At 42.9% G+C, this 27,455-nt stretch overlaps 1 protein-coding gene across 1 annotated transcript in view; it reads left to right on the top strand.

Moving 5' to 3' along the window:
• Positions 1-27,455, top strand: part of MYO1H (myosin IH) — a 240,169-nt gene that overhangs the window by 115,248 nt on the left and 97,466 nt on the right. Inside the window, exons 22-23 of the mRNA XM_073603280.1 lie at positions 16,298-16,366; positions 18,366-18,450. Of these exons, the coding sequence (XP_073459381.1) occupies positions 16,298-16,366; positions 18,366-18,450 (154 nt within the window). The remainder of the gene's footprint in view (positions 1-16,297; positions 16,367-18,365; positions 18,451-27,455) is intronic.

Here is a 27,455-nt window from a genome sequence, read left to right as displayed (position 1 = left end):
ATTTATTTATTTGTCTTGCATATGATTTATTTCAATTTGTTGCCATCTGGTTAATTTCACTATTCATTTATGTACCCATCACCAGAAGGAATTTAGGGTGTTGGGGTGCACCCTTGATCTGGGCGTGTCCTTGATTTTTGTATGTCACTGGTTTATAGCATTTCTTTTATAGAGAAATGGTTTAATGTAGCGCAACTTTTTCACATTTGTATTTATTAGCACCATTAGGTATTAGATGGTTTATTGTTGCTGCTTTTTTGCTGATTGAGTTTGTGTCTGAGCGCGATATTTACACTTTATTTAATTGTACATCTTTAAATCCAACACCATTTAAACTTGCCGTTATCCTTATGCCCCGTACACACGATCGGACATTGATCGGACATTCCGACAACAAAATCCATGGATTTTTTCCGACGGATGTTGGCTCAAACTTTTTTGCGTACACACGGTCGCACAAAGTTGTCGGAATTTCCGATTGCCAAGAACGCGATGACGTACACCACGTACGACGAGGCTAGAAAAGGCCAGTTCAGAACCAAGCGCGGCACCCTTTGGGCTCCTTTTGCTAATCTCGTGTTAGTAAAAGTTTGGTGAGAGACGATTCGCGCTTTTTCAGACTTGTGGTTTTCAGATCGTTTTCTGCTGTTCAGTTTCTGCTTGTGGGTTTGTATCTGCTCTTCAGTGCGTGCAGCAAGTGTCGCGTGACTCTTGTCATTCTGTTCTTGTTCGTTCGTTACTGTTTTTCAGGTCGCTCTTCACAGGCCTTGCTGTTCTTCAGTGCGTTCTGTTACTTCGTTCTGAGCAGCCGACCGTTTTCTAGCCATGTTGCGTATACATACTCCTTGTAGAGTTCGTGCTGTGCGGGGGCTTGGTGTTGGGGTCCTGACCTTGACACAAGTCCAGTCCATGAACAGGGTGGGGAGGAGTTCATGGACCAAGAATTGGTTGCTCCAGCATGACCAGTTCTGTCATATGCCTTTGCTCCTTGAGATCCGTGAGAATAATCTTGATGATTTCAGGAACTTTCTCAGGATGACGGACCCCGTATTTCACCGTTTGTTGGCTTTGCTGACCCCCTATATCAGCAGGCAGGATACCTGCATGAGGCAAGCCATCACTCCGGAGCAGAGGCTCGTCGCCACCCTGCGGTACTTGGCGATGGGGAGAAGTCTGCAGGACTTGAAGTTCTCGACAGGCATCTCCCCCCAGGCTCTGGGGATCATTATCCCAGAGACCTGTTCTGCCATCATCCAGGTCCTGCAGAAGGAGTATATTAAGGTAAGATTTTTATCCTTTAATATCACATTTTATTGTATATAATGTTTGCTAATATATTGTATTTCTTTCCTCATTCCCTAATTACCATGACTGTAATATGCTGTGAATGTCCCCTTTGTTCTCATTCATGCTGGATTTTTATGTAATAATTTTTTTGGCCTTCATACATATTTGCCTTCACTTACCTCCCCAGCATGGTCTCCTGGCCATATATTCACCTCATGTAGTCACTTAACAATGTATTTTATCAGCTCCACAGTAGTGCTTTACCCCAAACACCCCAAATCATTTGGAACCCTCCCTCCCCCCAACTGCTAAGTCAGCTGATACCAATTCTCTATCTATCCTCAATCATCTATCTGCTGACTTTGCCAAACCCATACACACTATAGCCATCTCTTTTGTGGTCAGATTTATGGATGAGTTCCCAAAAGCATGTAGTGCAAGGGCCTGCCTGAATACTTTCAAATGGTACTGTTTAAAGTTTTGGTATCCTATTATTATCTTGATAGGTAATAGCAGAATGTCCAAATGTGCTCAAATGTGTACAGTGTGTATTTATATCTTTGTATTATGACACTTCTTACCTGTCTAGTGGGCTGCCAATAGTGTAACTAAGGAGGGTCTGTTCAAAGTAATACACATTATATAGGCATTCATCTCTCAATGAAGTGGAGAGGGTTACCTGTCCAAGAGTCCCCCCCCTATAATGTTAGAAATTGCCCATGGGGGGGGGAAATCTGATAGGTGTACCTTATACTTTGGTCTTTAAAAATTTCCCATAAATAAATGGTATCTTGATGTTTGTGTCTAATCTGCTTTCCATGTTTATGTGCAAAAAGACTAATTTGATTTTTTTTTTACTCCACAGTTTCCTTCCACGCCACAGGAATGGCAGACTGTGGCCTCCCACTTTGCCCAGCGGTGGGACTTTCCTAACTGCGGAGGGGCAATTGATGGGAAACACGTCTACATCATCCCACCACCCAACTCGGGGTCGTACTATTATAATTATAAGGGGTTCAATAGTATTGTGATGTTGGCGGTGGTGTCGGCTACTTATGAATTTCTGTATGTGGACGTGGGGAAGAATGGCCGGATGTCTGATGGTGGAGTCATCGCCCAGATGGAGTTCTACAGGCGTCTCCAGAATGGCAGCTTGGACTTGCCACCTCCAGAAGACAGTGTGGAAGGACTTCCATTTGTCTTTGTTGCGGATGAAGCTTTTGTGCTGGGGGACCATCTTATGCGGCCATTCCCGATGAGGACCCTCACCCCGGACCAGAGGGTTTTTAATTACCGGCTGGCCAGAGCCAGAAGAGTGGTGGAGAACACGTTTGGAATCATGGCCAGCCGGTTCCGCCTATTTCTTACACCCATACATATGGCGGAGTACAAACTGAATCATATCAACCTGGTGTGCTGTGTTCTACACAACTTTTTACGGCAACATTCTGCCAACTATGCTAGCTCAGTTGGGCCTAAGGCCGGAATGCAAAATGAACCAACCCTGACGGCGCTTAAAAGTGGCCATCCTGGCTTGCCCCCCATGAGTGCCCGTGATGTCCGGCTAAGATACCTTGAATACTTTGCGGGTAGGGGGGGCTATCAATATGCCAGACAATGTGTAAAACCTTTTTCAAATAAAAAAAAAAATAAGCAAATCTTTGGTGACATTGACTGCTTGTGTTTGTTTTAGCTGACCCTGACAGAAATGTGGTGAGTCCTGAAAATGGTGTGATTGTGTAACCTTACAAAGCACTGTTGGGTGTTATTTACTAAAGGCAAAGACACTTTGCACTACAAGTGCACTTGAAACTGCACTTGTAGTGCAAAGTGGATTTGCCTTTAGGAAATAACACCCATTGTCACAGAAAACACCACTTAGAGCACCACAAAAGTGTTGGAGTGTTGAGACAATAATCCACACATTCTTGATTATCTTTTTAATACCTGCACAATCACATGTGCATTTAGAAAAGGTTTTTAAAACAAACCAACATGTTTGTTGTATAACAATTTTTGGAGTCACATTAGAAATAGAAATGTCCATTTAAGATAAAACAGGCATGTTTAAAACCAACAAGAAAGACACAAATCTTGAACTTACAAAGTTCACATTTGGTAGAACTTGAAGGCAATATCAGACATGAGTATTTACAAACTGTGTTTGATATTGCGTTCATATGGGGTGAAGTCACCCCCGGAAAAGCCAAATTTTGAAGATGCACACAAATAGCCGAATATCAACATGTGCTACCTGCCATCACGGGGGATCAAGGGACGTGTTTTGGGGGTGCAACCCCTTCCTCACAGCTACTTTATTATTGAGGAAGGGGTTGCGCCCCCAAAACGCCTACATTGATCTCCCGTGATGGCAGATAGCACATGTTGACACACTGTGTGCCTCTTCAAAATTTGGCTTTTCTACAATTTGACACAAAAAGTTTAAAAATTGTAGCACACCAAAAAACAAAGGGATTTGGAGGGGTTTTAAACTCTCCCCAAAACATCAGTGATGTTCTTATTTTTTTGAATAACATCATTGATGTTTTTCTTGATGTTTTCCAAGTCCCTATTACACCCCATGATCTCCCTGATGAGGATCTGTGCACTTTCCGAGGTGAAAGGATCTGGATCCACAACATCACGATCACCTAAAAAGATAGAAACCAAAAAAAAACATGTATTTTAAATATGCCGGCATCCATCTCTTACCTGAGCCTGTGGTCGCAGACACTCACCTGTTGTGGTGCCAATTTCCTCCACGTCTTCCTCCTCCTGCTCTGTGTTGCTTGGGTGGATTTCCCCTTCTTCCAGAGGTGGGGGGTCTCTGGTCTCCTCGGATGAGGGGTGTCCTCCGAGTCTTTTCTCCCCTATGTCAAAAAAAAATGGTATACTTAGCACACATATATTTGATGGCAGAACTATAAATATGAAACATTGCTTGGAAGTGGGGTACAATTGTCTGTTTTGGCAGAGTTCCAAGATGTAAAATTTTTAGTGTCCTTTGTCAAGCTTCAATACTTTACCTGTTTTGTACAAGCTTCACAGATGGAGACACCCCTATAGTATCCACTGGAGCACCTGTATGGGACCCCTAATAAAAAGGGTGTTCTTGTGTCCCACACTAGTGCTCCAGCATCCAGATGTGTAACCAGCTGCTGAGTGTCCTCTCCTTACACAGAATCTATTTTGCATTTCATTCTAGTAACAAACACATCTACACAACCAAATTAGTTTCAGACAAATAGGCCCTAAAAAATGTGGGCAAATGCATATGGCCAAAAGAATGGTGTTTTCTAGGCAGCACGAAAAATGTTTGATACGAACGAATAATGTGCCCATGAACATGAAAGTTCACATTTAGAAATGGATAACAGTTAAGAAAAGGACATGGAGCAGCACGAACGTAATAAACATAAAAAGAATAGGAACACAGGACAACTACTTACTTTTTGTAGCACTCTCCGGATCTTTCTGTACTGCTCATGCTCTCTTAATTTGAGGTCCGACCACCGTTTCCTGAGCTGATCTTTTGATCGTCGTACCCCGAAATTCCGGTGCAGACTCTTGACCACTTTCGCCATGATCTTGGCCTTTCTGACATTGGGGTTGGGGTAAGGTCCATACTTCCCGTCATAGTCGGCCTTCTTCAGGATGTTGACCATCTCCAACATCTCCCCAAAGGACATATTTGAGGCCTTAAATCGTCTCCTTCTGGATCCAGATGTTTCTGGCTCCAGGCTTTCCTCCTCCTCCTCCTCGTTGCTATAATTAGCATGCACCTGCTGTGTCTCTGCCATGTGCTCTTCCCCCACTGCGCTGAACAGAAAGGGGTGGGGAAGAGACTAGAAAGAACGTCAGGGGCAGGCGGAGTTACACACATGAGCAGTGTGTATAAAGCGTAACACACGTGGGTAGTACGTACGATCTGTGAGCGGAGGAAGGAGTATCGGAGGCGCCGATCGTGAGAACGAAGGTAAGATCTAAACTTGGGCCTATACTGCTTCTAGATTGAGGCCTATATTGTAACAAGATTAGGAGAGTTTTGCCTGACATTAGGGTTTGTCTCGTGTTGTGTTTTGCAGATAAAATGGATGGCTTCAATGACCACAACTTCCTTCCCCTGTTCATAGACAAGTAGAGGGAGCTGCCCTGTCTGTGGCAGGTGAAACATCCTCATTATAATCATAAACAAAAGAGGCAGGCAGCGCTGGAGAAACTGCTGGAGTTGGGGAAGCCGGTGGTCCCCATGGCAACCATCCCATATTTAAAAACCAATATTGGTGGCCTGAGGAGCACTTATCTAAGGGAGAGCAAGAAGGTCACGGATTCCCAGAGATCCGGAGCTGCAGCAGATGACATTTATGTCCCCAGGCTGTGGTACTATGAGAGACTTAGTTTTCTGTCAGACCAGACTGGAGTCAGGGAATCCCTCTCAACCCTTCCTTCCACTCTTCCTTCCACCCCAGCTGAGGCTTCCGATGTCCAACCTGGGACTTCCAGCCAGGAAGAAGTGGAGGAGCCCAGATGGAGTCAGGTATAGCATTCTTCTACAGATTTCTGGTCAATAAATAAATGATGTTTACTAGATGTTATTATTGATCACTAATTGCTGATTTAAGAACGTGTTTTACATATCAATAGACAGTAGTGGCCGAAAATACTTGGGACAAGAATGAAAAATGCTGGGCTCAGAAGGATAGTCTGTTATATTTGTGAACATTCAATTTGCAACAATCATGAGATGAAAATTGTGTGTGATTGATGAAGAAAAAACTAAAACTATGTCCCTTTTTCATACACAGGAAGACCTCAGCCAGGAGGAGGCTGTGGAATGTGGCACACAGGAGGAGGCTGTGGAATGTGGTAGCCAGGAGGAGGCGGGGGTTAGTGGCAGCCAGGAGGAGGCGGGGCTAAGTGTCAGCCAGGAGAAGCCTGGGACCAGTCGGAGCCTGACCGAATCGCAGGTTCCTCCCCTCCGCTTTCCATACAAAAGACCCAGGAAGGGGAGTCACATGCAGGATTCAGCGCTCAGGCTCATTCAGGAGGCTTCTGCGTCCCTCAGAGCCTTACCCACTCCTGAAGAGGCCTTTGCCTGCATGGCTGCCACCAAACTGAAGGGCATGCAGGAGGGTCAACGCCTCATGTGTGAGAAACTTATTTATGAAGTCCTAACTAAAGGGGTGAGTGGCGAAATCACACCCAATACCGAAGTGATTGAGTTGGACCATCCTCCTCCTCCTCCTGCCACAACTCCACCACCACAGCCACAGCGTGGAAGGAAGCGTGGAAGGAAGACCAGAGAGTGATGGCCCTGGGTTCAGTCTGGTCTGGCCAAAGATGCTGTCTCTTGTATGACCACAGCCTGGGGACACAGATGTCATCTGCTGCTTTCAGGATCTCTGGGACTTCTGGACCAGATTGTACTCCCTTACATATGGACTCCTCAGGCCACCAATTTTGCTGGAAAAGAATTGATGTCTGCCCTGGGGGTCAAAGGCTTCACCAATTTCTGCTGTTTCTCCAGCGTTGCCTCCCTCTGTGTGAGCCCTTAATAAAGGAATTTTTGTTTCAATTATACTCACCTATGTGTGTTTTCCTTCAAAAAGGACAGTTTGTTAGTGAGGAGGCAGGTACATTTCAAAATACAATGTGAAATTAACAAGGGACACCAACACCAAACAATCTCTTTGAGATTAAATAATACAAGATATCAATGGTGTTGTGGTAACTTGACACACAAAACACACACAAAAATATTCTGGAGTAAAAACCAAAAAAAAATAAAAATAAAACAGCCTTGAAAAAATACAAACCCAAAAAAAAAAAAAAAAAAACAGCCTTGAAAAAAAAATTAAAAAATTAAAAACAACCAAAAAAAAATTGGTCAGATGTGACAAATCAAAATATATTGAGGGAATCCCGATAAGTAATAAAGAAATAAGTTTGTGAGAAGTCTGTGTGAATATGAGCAGCAAAACTACTTCATTCTTCTCACATTATAAAGATGAACAGAGTGCGCTGTATTAAACTATTTAAAACATTGCAGCGTGACGAAAGCACTGTATCCATTCCGAACGCTCATTTTACCAGACCGAGCTGTTCCGTCTCGGAATTTCTTCTGAGCATGCGTGGCACTGTGTGCGTCGGAACTGGCCACACACGGTCGGAATTGACGCGAACGGATTTTGTTGTCGGAAAATTTTATAGCCTGCTCTCAAACTTTGTGTGTCGGAAAATCAGATAGAAAATGTCCGATGGAGCCCACACACGGTCGGAATGTCCGACAACACGCTCCGATCGCACATTTTCCGTCGGAAAATCCGACCGTGTGTACGGGGCAGTAGAAGGAAATCAAGTAAGAAGTATCTTTATCTAAATTCTACTTTCCAAGTTGTTACCCTAAACCCGGTCAGGGGTTGACGCTACCTCTGACTTAGGATCCGGCGCAACAACTACCCCTCCTAATATTTCGGCTATGGCAGCTAATATCAGACTATTCCCCTCCCTTTCTTTACTACCCCCCCTAAAAAAACAAAAAACAAAAAAAACCCAGACCCCAATCATAACCCCCCTCCCCCCCTGAGTCTAACAAAGGGAAAAAGGGAGGGGGAAAAAGGGAGGGCCCTCCCTCCCCACTCTACCCCCCCCCCCCCAAGAGAAAAAAAAAAAAAAAATTCCCCCTTTCCCTTCCATTCTATACCCCCTTCTCTCGATTTGAAAAGGACCTCATCTCCTGGGGCTCACATCAATAAGTTTTCTTCCCTTCTGCGAAGAGACGAAAGAATTCCATGATGACCATGTTTTCATATAAAATCCTTGTTTTTGTCAGGATGTCCAGATTAAATCTTCCATTCCGTTTGCTTCCTCTACCTTCCTAAGCCACATACCGACTGTAGGAGGTTGCATCTGTTTCCACATAAGGGGAATACATGCTTTAGCTGCATTTAATAGGTGGCACATAGACTTCCTGTAGGTTTTAGCCGGGATTTCCGATAAATGCAATAGGAAGAAGGCCGGGTCTTCCTGGATTTCAATATCACTGAATTTTTGGGTAATCTCCCATACCTCTCTCCAAAATTTCTTAATTCTAGGACAGGACCAAAAAATGTGTAATAGAGTCCCCCGTTCCACCTGGCAGTGCCAGCAACCATCCGATATGTTCGGAAAACATCTTTGGAGTATAGCTGGGTTCTATACCATTGGGATATGATCTTATAATTTGTTTCCTGCATTTTCGTACAGGTCGCTGTTTTAAATATGGATTGTATTATATTAATACTCTGGCCTTCTGAGAAGGTCCTTCCCAGATCCAGTTCCTATTTTCGCAAAAAGGGCAACTGGTAGTTCTCCGATGGTTTAATCAATAACGCATACATCCTTGAGAAAGTGGTCCATTTTCTGAACAGCATTTCTCAAATGGCAGCAAGCTGCGGTCCAAGGACTCAGGAGGCCCCATAGTGTGTAAAAAGTATCTTAATTGTGCCACCCGCCAAAAATTGAATTGAAAAGGACCCTTTCTACCTGTCAATTCCTGCAACGTTGGCCAACAACCTAGTCTCAGGAAATGCAAAGCCTGATATAATCCCCGCTTAATCAGTTTGTCAAAGGATCCTTTCTGTAGGCTTAGTATGAATTGTGGGTTTCCCAATATTGGGACCAAGGGTGAATCTCTTGAGGATAACTTACCCTTGGAAAAAAGATTATGGCATATACGTAATGTTGGTCCTATAGTTGGGTGTGACTTGGTTGTAGGTAGAAGATCTCTAAAGCACCACGGTGCCCTATGCAGTAATTCCCTAATCTGTGCTTGCTCCAATCTTGGCCAGATCTTTAGATCACCATGTCAGCACCAGTCTATCATTCGGCCCACATGAGCTGCCTGATAATTTTTATACATATCAGGGCCCGCTAGCCCCCCATATTGTTTTGGTAGCGTCAAGAGTGTCCTTCTGATCCTTGGATGTCTATGTGCCCAGATAAATTTTGTGAGTAATGTGTGGATATTCCTAAAAAACATCCTAGGAATAGCAATGGGTATAGCCTGAAAAAGGTATAGGAACTTTGGTAGGATTTTCATTTTTATTATGTTACTCCTTCTGAACCAAGAATGTAGTCCCTTATGCCATCTCTCCAGCAGGTGCCGAACACCGCATAGTAATGGCAAACAGTTAAGCTCATATACACATGAGAAATCGGCAGTAATGCAGGTCCCCAAGTACTTCAGGGACTGGTCCATCCATTAAAATTTGTGATTTAATTTCATTAACTTTATCATTTCATTCGAGACCGCTACCACCAAGGCCTCTGATTTAGAAAAGTTTATCTTAAGATAGGATAGTGAACTGTAAAGCTCTATTTCCCTAAATAGATTCGGAAGAGAAATTATGGGGTTGGTCATTGAAAAAAGCATATCATCTGCATATGCTGACACTTTGTATTGTATTCTTTCCACCATTATCCCCCCAATATCCGCGTTTAGTCGATCTCTACATAGGAGAGGCTCGAGAGACAGAGCGAACAATAGAGAGGACAATGGGCAACCCTGCCTTGTCTCATTTGTGATCGCGAAGGAAGGGGATATAACTCCATTTACCTTGACTTGGCCCGTAGGCCCCTTATAAATACTGGTGATCCATTTGAGCATTTTTTCTCCTAATTTTATATGTCGTAGGACTGCAAACATAAATCCCCAGTCAATCCGATCAAAAGCTTTTTCTGCATCTGTTCCCAGGAACACACATGAGGTCTTGGTCGAGTTGGCTATATGCATTAAATTCAGAGCTTTGATGGTATTATCTCGGGCTTCTCTTGTCGGTACAAATCCCACTTGATCCTGATGGATCAAAAAGGGCAATTGCTGTTGTAACTTTAGAGCTATAATCTTACTGAATAATTTCAGGTCAACATTTAATAGAGATATCGGCCTAAAGCTTCCACATTGCTTCGGATCTTTACCTTCTTTTGGTATCACCGAGATCGTAGCTTTCACAGATTCTAGATGGAAAGATGTTGCGTCACCCAGCCCATTGAGCATTTTGACCAGATAAGGCCCCAAAATGGGTAATAAAGCTTATAATACTGGACTGTAAAGCCATCTGGTCATGGTGCCTTTCCCGTCTTTGCTGATCTTATTGCTGTCTGCAATTCTTCTAACGTAATTGGTGATTCCAACTCCTGCTGTGTAATATCTGTCAAGCTCAGCATTCCACATGATGCCAGATTGATCTGGTACATCCAGCTTCAATTTATAGAGTGAGGAGTAGAAATCACCAAACGCATCAGCAATTTGTTTAGGTAATTAAACTTCATCTCCCTCGACACTTAAAATTGAAGGAACATATGTCATTGAATGCAATTCGCGCAAAGCTCTCGCAAGTTGTCTACCACATTTATTACCAGACTCATAACTACATTTACATCCTATTTGTAATGCCATTTTAGTTTTGTATTGGAGTAAATCAGTCACTTGTCTACGAGTGCTTAAAAGTTCTTTTTCTACCTCTGTAGTCGGGGTGTGTTTGTGTTGCGCCTCTAAGCAGTAAATATTTGTCAACATCACTGTTAGTTTTGCTTCCCTTTCCTTGTTAATTCTTGCACTGTGCTTAATCAGTACTCCTTGTATTACTGCTTTGTGAGTTTCCCAGATAACTCCAGGAGCACATTCTGGACTATCATTCATCTGAAAAAAACATTTTGCCTCCCACTGGATGTCCTCTATCACTGAGGGGTCCTCTAGGAGGCTTTCATTAAGTTTCCACATCGTAGGACCTGAGCGACACCTATCCACAAGGTTATAGTTTTAAAAAATTGGTGCGTGATCCGACCAAGTGATTGACCCAATAGAGACCTTCATAACTTAATGTAATTGTTTATGTCGAATAAAAAAAAAAATCAATGCGCAAATATACTCTATGTGGGTTGGAGAAAAAGGTGTAATCCGTTTCCCCTGGATGGAAAAGATATATATATCCACTATTCTCGCTTCTACCATTGTTTGGGAGATCTTCTTCCTTGTGTTTGGTGTTACCGATGATACCCCTGAAGAGATGTCTTCCAAAAAAAGAAAAAGAAAACCCTCAAACCAATTCAAACATGAAAATTAAAAAAAAAAGGAAAATAAAATCCCAACCAAAAAAAAAAATATAAACAGCAAAAAAAAATGAAAAACACCTCCGTGATAAACTCCATCAAAATGCGTTTCCCTCATTAGGGCATTATATAAAACTTATTTGTGTAATCTACAAATTATTTTTTCCTTATTAAGGATTTGAGTGATTTTTTTCTGTTTTTCCCTATGTGTTATATATGTATCTCCCTTCTCCCCCCCATCCCCCCCCCCCCCCACTTCCCTCCCCACTCCCCCTCTTGTACTTTATATCTCCCATGAAATTAGTGATCAAATATTTTTAAATAATTTTTATCATTTTAGTCAAAAAAAGGGCGATTTTTATTTCATATAGAAATAATAAAAAAAAAAAGATCTTAGTGTATTCCAAGTGACCCCCTATTGCCTTTACTACCCATACCCTTATCCTCTAAGTATCCCCCCTCCCCCCCAGACCTTTCCTCTTTACTATATCCCCCCTGCATCCACTCATCTACCCATCCATCTATAGCACTTCTACTATCTCTTCTCATTCAATCCCCATACATTCCACTTATATACTATATTGACTGATATCCATGTTCATATGTCTTCCCAATTCTCATCATAGAGATCCCCTGTTTGACTCTTCTTCTCCTTCCACCTTAGAGCGCATACTACAGAATAACATCTGACCTCGTCTCCTTCCTCACAGTATAGGACTGTAACGCTCTATTAATATTAATATCTATCAATATCCATACTTCCATTGGTTTAGGTCTTTCAATTAGGGTGATACTCATAGGATGGGGATTAGGTTGACTCCTCAAGATCAATAACCCTCCAGCCAAAAAAAAAGGGAAGAGAGAAAAAAAAAATAAAAAAAAATGAACAGTCAGGGGATGGAGAGGATTTCATATGACTTTAAGTCTGCCACAGTTATTGTTCTTCAATATCCTATGAGAACTCTAAGAATGACCTTTTCCCGTTCCAGTACCAGTCTCCATTTCATCCATAGATACTTTTCTCTGTAAGGCCTTAACTTCTATATGACTTTTTGTCTGCGATAGTGGTGCAGCTAATTCGGGACAACAAACGGCTCCACTTTTAAAAAAGAAAACAGGTCCGGAAGGTCACTTTGCGACCAGAGTGTAAATGTAGACAGACCCTTCCTTATTGTTACTGCTCATGGATATCTCCACCGATAAGGGCAGCCCTCCAGGCGCACTCTGTCCAATACAGGACGGAGCAGAGCTCTACGCTGTAATGTAGCTTGGGACAGGTCAGGTAATATTTTAACAGATGCCACATCAACTTCTACTGTACCTGCCTTCCAAGCTTTCCGGAGTAAAGTCTCTTTATGTATAAATCGGTGAAGGAAGCAGATTATGTCACAAGGGCATTGGGGGTCCAGGGATTTAGGACCCAACGCCCTGTGTACTCTGTCCATGTCCATATTAGCCGGAACCCTGCCCTCCAAAACTTTATGAAAAATGGCCACTACCTTCTTCTGAAGATTCTCCTGGTCCGTGACATCTGGGATACCTCAGAGCCGCAAATTACAACGGCGGCTACGGTCCTCGAGGTCTTCGATCTGCAGCTGTAATGCTACTACTGTTTCCGAATGTGACCCCTCTCTCTCTCCAGTAAGTCCTCTCTCTCTTTCAAGGTGATCGCTGTTGCCTCGCCTGCTGTTAGGCGGTCTGCTAGTAATTGTATCTCCGTCTGCACCTGATGTATTTTCGTACGATGGGCGTCCTCCACTCTGTGAATGAGAGCCTCTAGGTCTGCCCTTGTTGGGAGCGCTTGTATTAGTGTTCTTAGATCTTCTTCTACATTGCATGGAGCCACTGATCTCTGTTGAGAGGATATCACTTTGGTTATAACCACGGTTTCCTGAGTATTCAATGTATTCTCCAGTCTTTCTTTTCCTCCAGGTATGTCACTCACCGCTTTGGGAGATCCCACAATTTGACCTTTCAAGTTTTCCATTTTATTCCCAAGTCCCCATTTCTGTGGGACTGTAAAGTATTGCTGGATCTCGGGTTGAGTATCACTAAGTTTCGCTGCCTTGCGAGAGGTTTCAGTATCCCACTGTTTAACCTGAATCATACCGTTTGTTCTAGCCATATTAGAGATGTCGATCTGTAACTAATGGAGCGCCTGGAGCTCGTGCACTATGCGTCCTCACTCAGCCAAGTCCAGACCACTCCCCCCGATCCACTCCCTTTTTTAAACTTTTTTAATAACCCTAAACAAAGAATATGTGAAATAAACACCAAACACCAAATCTCAGTCACCAAGACTTCATTTGAACATAACAGTCCATTAAAGTCCTGAATCACCCTGTCCACCCACAATAGTCAGTGAGGATACCCCCAACAAAGGATAGTCATGACTAAGGGAAAGGCAGGCAGGGCAGCTGGTCTTGATTCAAGATCTAACTTCTGAAAATCACCTCAGGAAGAAGATATTTAAAGGGTAGGTGAGAGTCCATATTGCGTGCAAGTTTTCCCTCCAGAACTCCCTAGCCTGTCCTCTAAAAGATAAAACATATATGTAAAAGAGATCAACTTGATGTAAAGTTGTCAATTTGTGCTAAAGGGAATGTTTATTGTTTTTTTACATATTTTGTGTGTCTGTATTTATTTAGGTAAAAAAATAGAAAAAACTTTTTTGTAAGTCAGATATAAAATATTGCCTATTAATATTCAGGATTCTCCTTTTGAGCCCGCAGGTGAGCTTTAAGCTCCTTTTCACATGTTTTCTATGGGCTCCGTGGCCTGTTGCTTGCACATAAATACCTCCTGACAATTTTACATACAAGTAAATGACTTAGACCAGTGACTCATCCACCAGTTGACAGTCTGCGTTCTTAAGCCGGTCATACGTGGATCGAAACTTCAGTAGGGACCTACTGAATTTTGATCTATGTATGGGCTAGCTAGGTGGTAAGTCAGTCCATCGATAAACTTGTGTACAGCCAGGCCTGTCAGGTTTTTCTTGAATAATCAGTGCCCCCCGGCTAATGCAGAAAATACTGATCATTGTATTCTGCTGTCAGAAGACTTCCCGCTGGCGGAATACAATAGCTCAGTGAGAGCAATTCCTCCATCCACATCGTATGTGTGGATGGATTAATCAATTTGCTTTTTTCATTTAACCCTCTGGCCGTATGAAAAAAAATAATCATGTATTGCCTGCATTAGCTGAACAAAGCAAGCTTCAAAAGGCAGGTTAACTACTGCTGTGCTATCTTTTGAGAAAACCCATTGTGTTCTGGGAAATCTTTGTTATATATTAAATGTTGAATTGTAGAACAAATATTGCATTTGGACAGTAAATAGTAATAAGACATTAGATAGAAATGTATAAACAAAATAAAATTAAAAAACATTATAATTTCCTTTAACCACTTGCTGACCGCCTACCACAGATGTAGTGCGGCATGTTGGCTCTATTGTGTGAAACGACGTACCTGTACGTCATTTAGTGTAATAGACACTGGGGGGGCGCGCATTCGCCGGCATAGGCGCGATTGCATGCTGATTGGGCGCAGGGGATGCCAATCATGTTTAGGGTCATTGTCCTGATGGAAGGTGAACCATCTCCCCAGTCTCAAGTCTAGCAGACTCTAACAGGTTTTCTTCTAAGATTGCCCTGTATTTGGCTCCATCCATCTTCCCATCAACTCTGACCAGCTTCCCTGTCCCTGCTGAAGAAAAGCATCCCCACAACATGATGCTGCCACCACCATGTTTCATGGTGGGGATGGTGTGTTCAGGGTGATATGCAGTGTTAGTTTTCCGACACATATAGGTTTTAGGCCATAAAGTTCAATTTTGGTCTCATCTGACCAGAGCACTTTCTTTCACATGTTTGCTGTGTCCCCCACATGGCTTCTCACAAACTGCAAACTGGACTTCTTATGGCTTTCTTTCAACAATGGTTTTCTTCTTGACACTCTTCCATAAAGGCCAGATTTGTGGAGTACATAACTAATAGTTGTCCTGTGGATAGATTCTCCCACCTGAGCTGTGGATCTCTGCAGCTCCTCCATAGTTATCATGGGCCTCTTGGCTGCTTCTCTGATTAATGCTCTCCTTGCCTGGCCTGTCAGTTTAGGTGGACGGCCATGTCTTGGTAGGTTTGCAGTTGTGCCATACTCTTTCCATTTTTGGATGACGGATTGAACAGTGCTTCGTGAGGTGTTCAAAGTTTGGGATATTTTTTTATAACCTAACCCTGCTTTAAATTTCTCAACAACTTTATTCCTGACCTGTCTGGTGTGTTCCTTGGCCTTCATGATTCTGTTTGTTCACAAGATTCTACAACAATCCTCTGAGGGCTTCACAGAACAGCTGTATTTATACTGAGATTACATTATACACAGGTGGACTCTATTTACTAATTAGGTGACTTCTGAAGGCAATTGGTTCCATTCAATTTTAGTTAGGGGTATCAGAGTGAAGGGGGCTGAATACAAATGCACACCACACTTTTCAGATATTTATTAGTAAAAAATGTTTAAAACCGTTTATCATTTTCCTTCCACTTCACAATTTGTGTTAATCTATCACATAAAATCCCAATAAAATACATTTATGTTTTTGGTTGTAACATGAAAAAAATGTGGAAAAATTCAAGAGCTATGAATACTTTTTCAAGGCACTGTAAGTACAGCCATATATGTCCATTAGATATAAAAGCTCTTCTTCCTGTTTTGCAGTTCTATACCATGGTTGTATTTTACTGTTCCTTCTCGCAATGCTATTCCACGTTCTGAGAAAAAATTTTCACTTTTGTAAATAGTTGATTGTTATGTTTTATAAAGTTTGGTGTCCTATTTAATTTGAAAGCTTTGTAGATAGTCCCATAATGATTTTCATGTATATTATGTGTGTATCTTTTCTCTAATTTTAGTTTCAAAAATCCAAGCCAAATACAAAGGGTGCTTAGGAAAAAGAGCTTTCCTGAAAAAGAAGAAAGCAGGTACCCATGGATTTCTGCTCTTATTTCCTTACTCCACTGAAATATCTATTCAAAGGATACTCAGCTCTATAACAAGGAGATAAGTGCAGGGGGAGAAAGTATGTTTCCTATCCTTCCGTTACTAATGTTGAAAGTTGGGAAAAAGATCTTGAAAAAAGTAATCCCTGTTATGTATAAGCCAAGTAGTGTTATTGGGTTATCATCAACCACTTTGCATATTATTTTATATATACCATGATTCTGTACTTGCCAAATATGCTGCAAAAAGCTCCCTCCACTGAGTCTGGCTCCAACCATTTTAACTATGGGCAGCTGATGCTGCTGCCTGTTCACTTCCTGGATTTACACAGACACACAGAGGCACACCTCCAGCTCTGATTGTTCCTTTTATGACTCATCTCCCCAACCTTCCTAACAAACTCTCATGAGAGTGAGAGAGAGAGCTGTGCATGATGTCATAAGCCTAGGCTTTTTTGCAGACAAGAAACAGGAAGTGGGCTGTATAAGGTATTTACTGGCAGAAAAAAAAATTTTACTATCCAAAGTTAAAACAACAAGGGCAGAAGATTTAATAAATGGAAAGATGAAAAAAATGACTGAATTTCTGCTTTAATATATGTATTTACAGTGGGGACCGAAAGTATTCAGACCCCCTTAAATTTTTCACTTTTTGTTATATTGCAGCCATTTGCTAAAATCATTCAGATCCTTTGCTGTGACACTATATGAGAAATAAGATTCTCTGGTCTGATGAGACCAAGATAGAACTTTTTGGCCTTAATTCTAAGTGGTATGTGTGGAGAAAACCAGGCACTGCTCATCACCTGTCCAATACAGTCCCAACAGTGAAGCATGGTGGTGGCAGCATCATGCTGTGGGGGTGTTTTTTAGCTGCAGGGACAGGACGACTGGTTGCAATCGAGGGAAAGATGAATGCGGCCAAATACAGGGATATCCTGGAAGAAAACCTTCTCCAGAGTGCTCAGGTCCTCAGACTGGGCCGAAGGTTTACCTTCCAACAAGACAAGGACCCTAAGCACACAGCTAAAATAACGAAGGAGTGGCTTCACAACAACTCCATGACTGTTCTTGAATGGCCCAGCCAGAGCCCTGACTTAAACCCAATTGAGCATCTCTGGAGAGACCTAAAAATGGCTGTCCACCAACGTTTACCATACAACCTGACAGAACTGGAGAGGATATGCAAGGAGGAATGGCAGAGGATCCCCAAATCCAGGTGTGAAAAACTTGTTGCATCTTTTCCAAAAAGACTCATGGCTGTATTAGATCAAAAGGTTGTTTCTACTAAATACTGAGCAAAGGGTCTGAATACTTAGGACCATGTGATATTTCAGTTTTTCTTTTTTAATAAATCTGCAAAAATGTCAACAATTCTGTGTTTTTCTGTCAATATGGGGTGCTGTGTGTACATTAATGAGGAAAAAAAATGAACTTAAATGATTTTAGCAAATGGCTGCAATATAACAAAGAGTGAAAAATTTAAGGGGGTCTGAATACTTTCTGTCCCCACTGTATATTCATGAAGGTATTTAGAATCCCTGATTCCTGACACAAATCGTAGCACTATTGTCCTCTATTAAAAATGGTAAAAGAAAAAAGATATAATAATACTGTATGTCTGAAAATATGTATTCTAGCAGCAGTACAAAGGGGTGTTACAACTTGCTGGTTACAGCAGCCCAGAATTAGGGTTACCCAGGCTGCTAAAGAATAAATTTACAGCTATGTGCAGGCTGCTTTGTATGTTTGGAGCCCGTCAGTACCATTTGGGAATGCAAGTTTAGGAGTTTAACATTATAAATAAATCCATGGGTACTGTATTTGTGTACTGTACTAAATGGTAACAAGTTGTGCTTTGAGTGTTGACCTGTAACAACTGATATCTTTCTCACTGTTATCCGTGCATGATACTGTACAGTATGTCAGATTAGATTCATGAGTACAACAGATTATGCTAACTGTTTATTATATTTTACAGCTGTCAAGCTGGAATCATGCTGGAGAGGTGTTTTAGCCCGACGGGCTGCCAAGAAGCGTGCATGGGCAGCTCAGACAATCAGGAAGTAAGCAAGAATACATTATATAGGATATTAATACTATTTTATCATGTAGGTCAGTGGTCCCCAAACGTTTTTTTTTAAAAAGAGCCAGTTCACTGTCCATCACAGTATTTGGGAATGGACTGTGGTCAGTAGGAGGGGGAAAAAAAGCCCCAACATCAGAGGTCAGTGAAGTAAAAATGTCAATATGTACAGTAGATACTGAATGGGAGTACAAAATACCTATGTCAATGGTTAGGAGTAGAACAAGATGTCCTGGCTTAGAAGCTCAGTGAGAGTAAAATTGTCCGTAAATCATTGATAAATGGAAGTAAACCCGCCTCTATGTTGGTGCTCAGTGGAAGTAAAAAATGCCTCCATGTTGGTGCTCAGTGGAGGTACAAAATGCCCAACAGACAACACCAGTGTCAGTGGGAGTACAAATTCCCCCATGTCAGTGAGAGTAAAAAAAATGCCTCTATATTATTAGTAGTAAAAATTACCCTACTCCAGTGGTCAGTAGGTCAGTGGCTGTCAGGGCTGGGCTCAGCCCTTCCTTCTCAGAGCAGGCCACGCAGCTGTCAATTTCCAGCTCCAATCTTTCCACAGTGACTCACCTGTTGATGATATCCTGCTCGTCAAGTCCTGCTGTTTATTTAAGCTGTTCAGTCTAGATCCTCTCTGCCTTTGCCTTGTCAACACATCCAGAGACTCTCTCCTTTGCAGGGCCGCCATCAGGGGGATACAGCTGTTACAATTGTAAGGGGCCCCAGGACCTGAGGGGCCTGCCCGGGCCAGAAGAAGGCAGGACGGGGGAAGGGGAGCCGTGCTGTGCATTACAGAAACGATCTCACAGTGTGTGCTTTCTGTGGCATTGAGCTCAGACATCGAGCTCTTTACTGCCACCTTTGGCTACTATGTGCATGTGCACCCCATGTGTACTGTGCTTCTCTGTGCCAGCAACATGTCAGCTTTGTGAAAATGAGCTGGGACCAGGTAGGAAGAAATTCTTTACAGGTAGGGGCTGTGAAAGGAAGGGGGACTGTTTGTGTACAACAGGGATGGGCCGGAGCCTTGTGTGTTTACAGATTTGTGTATGTGTGGGGCTGACATATATATATATATATATATATATATATATATGTATATATACATACAGGTGTGTGTGGGGGGCTGGGCTGGCATATATACAGCTGCAGTGGCGGTGCGTAATATTAAGGGAGCATGGGCACCGCCCCCTCTCTCCAGCCACCCACCTCTATGTATCATGGATAGATTCATGCATTGCATTGCATGAATCTATCCATGGCCGCTGCAGCCACCCCCTATTCAGGCGTCCGGCCCCTTTTTGGACGCCGGGCACCTGAATTACAGTGGCGGGCGTGCATTTTTGAAGCAGCTGATTAGAGCCATAGGCTTTAAAAAAGGTGAACTGCGAGCGCAGAGCATTGCGCTCGCAGTTCACCCAGGTGTGTTAGAACAGCGAATGAATATTCGCTGTTCTAACACTGACTTGCCTCTCCACCAATCAGAAAGCGAGGGTGTGTTACCTGTCACCTGAAACGACAGGCGCTGTGATTGGACGCCTATCAGGAGGAGGAGAGGAGACGCATGGAGGACACAGCTTGCCGCCGTCACCCGCTGCCTCACCGAGATAGGGTAAGTGCCGGGCAGAAAGCGAGCGGGCGAGGGGGGTCTCAATGTTAACTTTTAAATGGGCACAGTGGCGGCATTTGATGGGCACAGTGATGGTATTTTATGGGCACAGTGGCCGCATGTGATGGGTACAGTGGCAGCATGTGATGGGCACAGTGGCATGTGATGGGCATATTGGTGGCATTTGATGGGCACAGTGGCAGAGTTTGATGGGCACAGTGGCAGAATTTGATGGGCACAGTGACAGCAATTGATGGCACAGTGGCAGCATTTGATGGGTACAGTGGCAGCATTTGATGGCACAGTGGCTACGTTTGATAGCACAGTGGCTGCAATTGATGGGCACGTGGCTGCATTTGATGGCACAGTGGCTGCAATTGATGGGCACAGTGAGGCTGCAATTGATGTTTTTTTTCCTGAATTTTTCAGTTTATTTGTGCCCCCCCCCAAAAGAAATTGAGCACCAGCCGCCACTGTATACAGGTGTGTGTGTGTCTGTGTGTGGAGGGGCTGGCATTTATACAGGTATGTGGGGGGGCTGACATATATAAAGGGGTGAGGGGGGCTGACATATATACAGGTGTGTGGGGGGACTGATATATATAGAGGTGTGAGGGGGCTGACATATATACAGGTGTGAGGGGGCTGGCATATATATACAGGTGTGTGTGTGGGGGCTAGCATATATACAGGTGTGTGGGGGGGCTGACATATATACAGGTGTGTGGGGGGCTGGCATATATACAGGTGTGTGTGTGTGTGGGGGGGCTGACATATATACAGGAAGGCTGACATATATACAGGATTGTGGGGGGCTGAGTGTGTACAGGTGGGGTGGCCGGCATGTGGATTCGGTAGGATGGCCTGTGGGTAAGCCCTGGGGAATGTTGGTGGTCAGGCTGGGGGGGGGCAGGCCTAAAGCTGTGTAAGGGGCCCAAAAATTTCTGATGGCTGCACTGCTCCTATATACCTGTTAAAGACTTGCTTGGCTGACGTCCCTTCTGGTTCCTGATTCTGCTTGCTGTTCCACTACGCTGATTCTCTGGTTACTGGATTGGCTGACATCCCTTCTGGTTCCTGATTATGCTTGCTGTTCCACTACGCTGATTCTCCGGTTACCTGATTTCCTGGCTTGTCCTGAAGTATGCTGATCTCTGGCTCCCTGACGTCCTGGATTGTCTGACTATCCGTTCTGGTTACCGAACTCTGACTATGTTTTGACTACGTTTACTCTGTTTACCTTTTACTATTATCATTATTAAACAAGTGTGATTTTTACTGCACTTCTGTCTCGGTCTGATTCATGGTTTCTGACAGGAGGCGAAGGCCATGAATTCAGAAGATGCAGTAAATCCACTTGTTGGTAATATTTTTCCAGATTGGATGAGCAGGATCACCACATGGATCAGTTTGCCATAGCGTTACAGACGCTCCTGAATCACCTGGCTGCTCCGGTACAACCTGCTGCTGCTCCAGTCTCTGTACAGGCACCCGCCTTGAGTATTACCTCTATAAGAGGTATGTCTGGTTCCGCTCCGCTTCCCCAGTGATTTGGGGGCGATCCAGTCCAATGCAGAGGGTTTCTCAACCAGGTTGAGATATACTTTTGAGATGCTGCCCCAGGTGTTTCCCACGGACAGAAGCTAAGTAGGTTTCGTGATATCTTTGCTTTCTGAGAGAGCCTTGGCCTGGGCAAACCCTCTATGGGAGACGCAAAAACCCATTGTCCTGAGTTACCCTTTTAATAGAAGCCACAAACTCTGGGTATTTGACATTCCTCCATGCTCAGCTTCTGCTGCCAAGTGCTTCATGTCCATCAAACAGAGTACGAGAATTGTTGCCGATTATGCCATTGAATTCCGTACTCTGGCAGCAAAGCTGCTGGTTTATTATTGGGCCTGTTCTCTATTCTCTTCACCCCTCTTAAATTGTTCAATCCCCTTGACACAACTGTAGTGCAGTGTTGTAATAATATTAATACCAACTTTAACCCACACTATACACTTATATTGTATTTTACCTCTACCTGGGTGCTTGTGGCTCCACCTGCAGGAAACATAACAACACTGCACATAAACTTCTGTAATAATCAAAATGACTTCTTTCTTTGGGTAAATGATATATTTTATATAGAAAGTTATATTATATATTATATTACAGTGACTACACTATCACACCAACGTAGTGTAACAGTATAGTAGATAATTATGACAATATTGATAACATACACAGAATATAACTAAAACTATATTTATACCAGGGAGCTCCCCCTGCTCTAAACTGTAAAGTCACTGTCCTCTGTAACTAAGTGCAGGGCCCTGCAGTTAAAGAGATAGTCTTGACATCTTCAGTCTTCGCTAGCTTATGAATTTGTAATTGTAATCCACAAAAGGGGTTCCTCTTGGGTGTTGCGCAGTGTAAGGTAATACACTAAAGCAGTTATAATCCAGAAGACTGGTTAAGTGTTCTTATATGAAGGAGATAAACATCTAATATCAATTCTTGAATACTGAAGTCTATGCAGATGTAATGTTCTCCAACTTAACTTGTTCCGTGGGACTGTCAGTCCCAGCGACACTCTGTAACAGTTCTAAGTGTGTGTAGTATTTAAACAAACTTCTGGGTGTTAACCATCTCACCACACAGGATCCGGGCAGATGGATGCCTCTGTTTCAACAGTTCTCAGTCCGTACGGAACCACCGCCACGCCGTCACACTGCTCCATTCAATAACGACCAGGAGTCCTCGGTTACCTCCTCCACGCGTCTCCGGAACAATCACTTCTGCTCCTCCAGCAGACTGTGATACGATGACAGGATCCCTGCTGCTGCTCCGCTCCCTCACAAAGTAGGCCACAACCCTGTGGGACACACACACCCACAGAGCTCTGCAGGCAGCCCAAGCATCCCAGGAACAAGAGACCTAAGATGGCTGCTCCCAGCCCTTTTATATCCTCCCACAATGCAGTTCAGTTCTTCTCTTGTCCAGGAGCATTGTGGGCAGGTCACAGTTAAAGTTCAGAAGTAAACAATCAATCACTTCCATGTCACTTTTCTTAATCATGAAACATAAAAGTATTGTACCTTTTCAATTGTCCACAAGATGGCACTATAACAACTTATGTCCTGTATAACACACATATGGCTAAAAAAAAAAGTTGTCAGCGCTACATACTCCCCCTGCTTTAAATCTTTGGTCCCCATAGATATGTAAGACCTTGTTCCTGTTACACATCTTAGCCTCTAAACGAGTGCACAGGACTGACAGAGGAGCCTCCCACCAATTTTCATGTGTTGGAAAGCTATTCTGTGTACCCACAACTGTCACCTTAGTATCAGATACAGATGTGCCAAGGGGTGAAACAAGGCTCTCATTGTCCAGATTGACTGAGGAGGTACTAGGCTCATCAACATTCCTTTTGCTGGTAACCTTTGTTGTCTCAGAACACTCGCCCAAAGTATCATTGGTTAGTCTCTTAGGTGGGTGAATGTTCCTCTTTCCCCTCTGTTCTTTTGGTGTGTCCTCTATTTCTGGATGGACACCATTCTCATCTACTTCAGTGGGAGATAAACACTTCTCAGTTCTTTCGAACAATGGTACAAACTCTAAAGCTTCTGGCCTAAGGGCCTCACTACCCTCTTTGGTTGTTGGTGATGAAACACTCGCTTCAGCTTGGGGTATATTAGATGACCACAACCAGCTAATGTCAATCTCTCTCTCCACACTGTCTTCAGTTGTCAAAGCCCCAGACTGGGACCTAGTTACAGGCCGTTGTGCAACCTCTGATGTAGATGATAACTCCTCCTCTGGGATTATCGTGACTGCATCAGTAAGGGGCAAAAGGTGATTCCGATGCCAAGTCTTAATTGGTCCAGAACTTCCTTCTGGCCTAATTTCAAATACTGGAAGTCCTGGGAGCTGTTTACAAACAATGTATGGCTGTGATCTCCAGCGATTTGCCAACTTCTGTTTGCAAGGAATACCCAAATTCCTTAATAGGACTCGGTCACCAGGTTGAAGATCTTGAACCCTTACTTTGAGGTCAAAGTTTCTTTTATTTCTGCTCCCTCTGCTGTCTGACATAGTCCGAGCCTTCTCATAAGCAATCTTCAGACTCTCCCTCAGCCTATTTGTATATCCTTGATGAGAAGCCTCTGAGGTGTGATCCAGAGAAGTTCCAAAAGCCAAGTCCACTGGTAATCTAGCTTCTCACCCAAACATCAGCCGATAAGGTGAATATCCTGTGACGTCACTCTTGGTGCTGTTATATGCATGTACTAAAGCAGCAATATGCTTACTCCAGTTGGGCTTTTGCTCAGAGGTTAGTGTCCCCAACATATCAAGAGTTCTATTAAACCTCTCTGGCTGAAGGTCTCCTTGCGGATGATAAGGTGTAGTTCTGGACTTCTGAATTCCCAACAGATCCAATAATCTCCTGATGAGCGTACTCTCAAAGTCTCTTCCCTGATCTGAGTGAATCCTCTGTGGTAAGCCATAATGGACAAAGAACTTCTCCACTAATGTCTTTGCCACTGTGATTGCCTTCTGATCTTTTGTGGAGAAAGCTTGAGCATATCTGGTAAAATGGTCTGTGACTACCAGAATATTTCCTTGCCCACTCAAGTCAGATTCTAGACACAGGAAATCTATGCAAACTAAATCCATGGGACTAAACAAGATAGTTACCACTGCTCAAGGTTGTCGGGTTCAAATCTCCCCTCCTAAACTGTGTGAACAACTGTGTGAGCCCCAGGTGCTGGCAATTGCTGTTCCAATGGTATACGTGCAGTAGAAAAAATCTGGACAGCCGCACTCCGGAATGGACGAGTAAAATAAAACCTTCTTTATTGAATAACGTAGCATAAGTATAGTACATGGCACTGTTGGCTCTCCCAGAGCGCTTACTCATAGCTGGTCTATAGAGAGGTGATAACCACTTTTATACACATTATACACCTATCACGTGACCCTGTGTTAACTATGTAACACTAAACAGCTGGCCATTGGGCTGTATAAGGTCTTAGCGCTGGTATAGCTGAGTCTGTGACATGCAGTGGAATCACTATTGAGACAGAAATATAAAAAGAAGTATATACATATAAGCAATACAAATATCTATGAATGATCTAAAAAATGTAATAGTGAAACAACCGAGATAAAAACTGAAGCCGGCATTCAAATGAACAATATTGTGAAAGATTGCAGGCATATGAACCATATGAACTGGAAGCTGTGGGATCGCAACAAGAAATAAAGAATAAAGTGAAAGATGTTATGTGAAGGGATGTATGTAAAAACTATCGTGTCCGGAGTATACATATGCTATATATGCTACGTTATTCAATAAAGAAGATTTTATTTTACTCGTCCATTCCGGAGTGCGGCTGTCCAGATTTTTTCTACTGCACGTATACCATTGGAACAGCAATTGCCGGCACCTGAGGCTCACACAGTTGTTCACACAGTGGAGGACAGGAGATTTGAACCCGACAACCTTGAGCGCTGGTAACTATCTTGTTTAACCTCATGTATCTGGACTTTTGCTATACAAATTCTCCCACCAGCTCGGTGATTTCCCCACATCATTAAGGTACACTTTAACTTTAAACTCAATTTTTGAAGAACCATTCTCGGTTTCAGAGTGTGAGAGCACATTGGACACTAATCATGGATCATACCAGTATACAAGTGCCTGTTGTGGAAGCAGTTTACAGCAGAACTCTATCGGCACCGTCTAATAATCCCTTAAGACAGCCATTACAAGCATCCACTTCACAACCGTCGGAAGACGAAGGGGTACAATTGATATGGCTCTTCAGGAGATTAGAACAATTTAATGGCTAAGGAAATTAGAGCTTACTGGGACATAACCTTTCTAACGGAATATTTATCAATTCTACATATTCCACGAGGACTAAGGATCAAAAAATTTCCTACATCGGATTTATTTGATGAAGAGTTTAAAAAGGAGTGGATGGACACTTTAGACACCTGTTCCTTTAAACTCATGAAAATCCTGATCGCCTCAAAGAGAAAAGAGACAGAAAAATTGCAACTGGACATATCTGTAATACAAAAAGATCTTGTCACTTCCCAAACAGCTAAGGGCTTCACTGAGCTTGATGAAAGATTAAACAAAAAATTGGATCGAATGGAAAAAACTGTAATTGACACCAAGAAAGGCAAAATGGCCCGGGATAAAAATGACTATGAAAATAACAAGGTCTACACCTGGAATAAGCCATCTTACAACTCCAACAGATCCCGTAAATACCGAGGTAAACAAGTAAGCTTTTCAGACTATGAAGGAGAGTCAGCCGATAACACTCTAGCACGCACCATGTCAAATTCATCGCTTGATAGATCTTTAACCCCTTTGGAGCCAACTAGATTGACTAACAATCATTCTTCAGGAAACCCTCACAGGTCCAGACAAACCAAGAAAAAGAAATCCTCCACAAAAAGACAAGAAGAGGGGGCAGGAAGCATGAATACCACAAACAACGCATGCTACACGCTGCTGGAGAAGACGAAGAAGTAAAGCATAATGTGATCAATCTGTCCAAAAAACAACTGAGCACAGAAGAGTTTAGCCTTTTGGCAAAAGGTCTGAACTTCTGTCCCAGCAGACATTTCAATCTTTTTGAAACGATCTTGGACATTAACAAATTTTCAAGGACTCTAACCCTCAGAAAGCATTTTTTTGATTGTCAATCAAATGAGTCTAATGGGTCTGTAGACAGCTGCGATACAGGTGAGTCTTCATCTTCACCTATGTAATTTATTGATAACTGTGCTTTACAGGATTTGACTGATTTGGCTGATGAATCAGATCCGTTCCCTCTGGATCCCACCGATGTACATATTGAGGTCTCTAAGGGTAGATCAGATTTTTATCCGGTGGCTACCAGAGGGAAAGATCTAGATTTATTTAAAAAAATGGTGGAAGGAGATCTAGTGCGCCTGGCTCGCAGCTGTAACAAAGAGAGGTTGACACAAGACAATCTAACCATCAAGGAGAGACAAGCACTCAAAAATCTCTCCACAGATGATCAGATTGTCATCAGAAATGCAGATAAAGGGGGTATGGTAGCAGTCTTAGACGCAGAAGTTTACAAAAGAGAGGCTTTGCGCCAACTATCTGACACACATACATACCAGAGGCTGTCTTCTAACCCCGCAGTCCCTTTCAAGAAAACACTCTCAACTCTTATAGATAGAGCAATACAAGTTGGAATATTCACTCCTAGAGAAAAAGAGTCCCTTATTCAGGAATGCTCTATAACACCAGTGTTCCATCATTTACCAAAAATCCATAAGGGGTTGGATCCACTTACAGGACGACCTATAGTGGCGGGTATAGGCTCTTTAAA

The sequence above is a fragment of the Aquarana catesbeiana genome, linkage group LG01 (assembly GCF_042186555.1).
Source record: "Aquarana catesbeiana isolate 2022-GZ linkage group LG01, ASM4218655v1, whole genome shotgun sequence".
Classification (NCBI taxonomy): domain Eukaryota; kingdom Metazoa; phylum Chordata; class Amphibia; order Anura; family Ranidae; genus Aquarana; species Aquarana catesbeiana.
Note: the sequence above shows the minus strand (reverse complement) of the source record. Positions and strands in the feature narration are given on the sequence as shown.